This window comes from Monopterus albus, unplaced genomic scaffold (genome assembly GCF_001952655.1).
Source record: "Monopterus albus unplaced genomic scaffold, M_albus_1.0 scaffold288.1, whole genome shotgun sequence".
Lineage (NCBI taxonomy): Eukaryota > Metazoa > Chordata > Actinopteri > Synbranchiformes > Synbranchidae > Monopterus > Monopterus albus.
In genome coordinates, this window is record NW_018128168.1 from 521011 (window position 1) to 524633 (window position 3623).

A 3623-nucleotide genomic window follows, 5' to 3' on the forward strand; every position below is an offset into this window, starting at 1 on the left:
CAGGTAGGCAGGTAACATACCATACTCAGAGAAATGTGCGTAACACCTTACATTACTCACAAAAATCTAAATGTTGTCAGTTGGCTCATGATTCCCAACCAGGGGTACTTGTATATCAGGAGTATCTCTACAGGTGCCAAGGAGTATGTAGAACCATTATACTGAGTCAGCAACACCTGAGCAGTACACTTTGTAACTGAGAGTGTGTAAAAAGTATTTAGCAATCAAGTAGGGAAGTCTTAACAGTTACAGTTTAAATCATTAGCTAAATATAATGATACTGTCAATGTCTAAAATATTGTTGATCACTAAAACAACAAATAAATTGATAAAATGAAAGTAATCAATAAATGGTGGGAGCTTTCAGCTTCTGCCAAAGCAAACTGTAGCAGTATGAATGCAACGTTGATCACACTGACCCAAACGTTGACAGTTCAATTGTATGAACCAAATCTTGTAACAATGTCCTTGATATATGATCAGTTGTTTAAAAATATCCATTTAAAAATCTTTTCAACTGTGGAACTTGGTGCATTTTGATGAAGTTGACTTATTTGATGGGGCTGTGGGGAAACATTAGACAAAAAAGTCTGAGAATCGTGCTCATAATTATATTCACACACCATCAAATTGATTTACAGAAACATAACAGCTGAAGGTTTCAGGGATTTTATGTTTACTGTCTTTGAAGTAAAAACACTGGAACTTTAACATCTCCATCTGTGCTCACCTACTTCTGGTGTGTGTGCTTCTGTGTGTGCTTGTGGTTGTGCGCAGGTGTCTACTTGCATGAGACTGTAAGCACTTTGCTGAACTTGCAAAGTACAGCCACACAGCAGCTGTGAGGTGCCTCTCAAGCCAAACAGCTAAATCATGCAAGCACACACTCACACACACACACACACACACACACACACACACACGCACCGACACACAGTATATACACTATACAGAGACCTGCAGTGGTCGAGCATCTACAGTACATAGGGTTTGCCAGGGTGTTGCTAAGGCAACAAATCACTGGCTGTCCCATGGGTGAGTCAGCCTTCCCCAGGAGAAATATCACCCTCGTTGGTCAGAGAAAGAGCAATCCTATTACCCCTCAATGTGTGTGTGTAGGCACACTGTACATACTGTTCTTTTCATTGTGCTCTTTTTTCAAATTTGGTTCTAAATCCCTTCTACTGCGCCTCTTTCCTTCTCTATTTTTGTACCTTCTTTGATCCATTTTTGCACCAGTGAAGCGATCAAATCTTTGCTAGGTGCATGCTACAGTAAATGTTCTTGATTGTGTTGATTCCACAGTTTCACTCTCAAATTTTAAATGTTCATGGTGTCTTGCATTTTTCATTTAAAAAGCAGCAATTTATCTTATTAAATGCAAAAAAAAAAAAGTTACATTACAAAGCTTACGCAATAATATGTACAGAGACTGGGTGTTAGCGTGTTTAAAATAGTTGACTAAAGTACATTAAGATAACTTTTGTTATAAATCAACCAAAAAAATCTTTAGTACTTTTTAATCAGCTGACTACAGATTTTACAGAATGTGAAAACAACTGTGACAAAAAACACATTTTGTTTGTGTGTATATAATGTGTATACAGTATACATACACTGACGAAGCGCTCATGTGTACCCTCAGAGGAGATGATGGTTCCGTTGAGTCCGACCAGTGACGGCAGAGTCTGGGACATCCAGTTAGTGACCATAGCCATGGTGCTGAGCACAGCGCCAATCTTCAACATGGGCACACTCATCCTCATACACTCACATTCAGTCACAACACACACACACACAAGGAACCTCTGGTTGGCTCTCACACACAGTCCAAACTGCTGGCAGTAGTCATGCTAAAAACAGCAGGTACATGACATGATGCTACAGGTAAAACGTTCACACTCAACAGTTTGTAGCTAAGAATCCAAAGTCAGTGATTTCTGATACGAGCAAGGCTGGGACTGTCCCCCTGTCTCCACTTCTACACTGCCACAGATTAGAGAATAAATCCTGGAGCATAAGACACTCCAGATGCTTCAATATGAAGACGCATCAAGTCCAAGCATCCAGCTCAGGCTGTAGGAGATGCTCCTGGGAACAGCTGGCTTGGGCCCACTGAGCTGTGTGTGTGTGTATTCTGGACTCCTTCCTTCGCCTGGCAGTAAGACGCTGTGGCTGAGCCAGCCCTGCGCTCTCATTTATCCACTAACTCTCTGCCTCCTCCTCCCTCCCTCCCTCTCTCAAACACACTCCTCCATCTCTCCCTCTCACTCATGCTCTCACCTATTCCTATTCAACACTTTTTTTCTTGCTTTTGTCATTTCTTTTCGTACCTATAATCATATTCTCCTTATTTTCCTGTCTAATTTCATCTTCATTGCACTCAAGACATTGAAATATTGAATTGAATAATATATATTGAGTATTGACTAAATGCAAATGCCTCCATGAAAACACAGTGCTCCTGACTGACCTGCTCTCAGTCTGTGTGTGTGTGTGTGTGTGTGTGTGTGTGTGTGTGTGTGTGTGTGTGTGTGTGTGTGTTTGTGTGTGTGTGCATTTGTGCTTCACAGGCATTGGAAATCGATGCAACACTGACACCATGTGGCCTCTGGTGCTTCCCAACATTGAACTCAGTATGCAAGCTGGTTCACGCCAGATGTGATCAAAGCTGGAGAGAAAGTGCAAGATGTTCAGAAGCTGCTTTATTTGATCTGTGTCTACAGCATTTCCATGAAAGCAACTCCCAAAATAAAATCTAGCCAAGATACCACTTCTGTGTTTGTGTCTATCTGGACAGGGGACTCCAGATCAGAAAGAGATAGTTGGTAAATCTGGCACAGAACAGAAGTCAAGACACTTTTTATTTGTATAGCCCAATATCGCAAATCACAAACTTGCATCAAGGGCCTTTACAATGTGTACATATCTTTCCTTAGACCCTTGATTCAAATAAGGGAAAAGAATCAAAACGTCTGACTCACACTTAGTGAGTGTAACCGCCTGTGCTGCCCCTAAAGAGTGCCTCTCTAAACTAAATTGTGCTATCAAGCCCAGCACCGATTTTCAGAATTAAAATTAACAGGACCTTATCTCTCCTTCAGCTTTCTCTGCGAATGTCTGATTCACAAAAAGCAAGAATTTGGCTTCCGAGTTGGGGGAGAGGGCACAGTGTCTCTTCTTAGCTTACATGAGCAGACAGTAAACAGCAGCTGCATCACCCAAAGGACTTCAGGTAGACCCATCTCCATCTTTTCCTCTCCTTCAAGTCCCCCTGGTGTTGATCGAGCTTTGGCTCAGACATAAAGACAACACACACAGTGTGACCCTTCAGAACACTTGGGAGATTCTGACATTCTCATCAGGTACCACTGAGGACTGTACACCTCCCTTTGTTGCCTCGGGGTTATGGACCTCTGTGGTGACTGAGCTGGAGTGACTGAATCCCCTCTGGCTGTGGAAGAAGAACACAGTCCTGGTGTCAGCTGGGTGAGGAGGAGCCACTCAGGCACCAACTGTCTTGGAAAGGATGAAAGAGGGGATGTAGGGAAGGAGGAGAGAAGGATGATTTTCCTTTATGTCCACACAGACAGTAGACACACGGTTAGATAATGGCTGGGTAG

At 42.4% G+C, this 3623-nt stretch overlaps 1 protein-coding gene across 1 annotated transcript in view; it reads right to left on the minus strand.

Moving 5' to 3' along the window:
* The window catches only part of LOC109973303 (noelin-2-like), a gene marked incomplete at its 3' end in the record, with an annotated part of 26359 nt that extends 24204 nt beyond the window's left edge, over positions 1-2155 (minus strand). Inside the window, exon 1 of the mRNA XM_020622789.1 lies at positions 1617-2155. Within this exon, the coding sequence (XP_020478445.1) occupies positions 1617-1766 (150 nt within the window). The remainder of the gene's footprint in view (positions 1-1616) is intronic.
* Positions 2156-3623: the final 1468 nt, after the last annotated feature.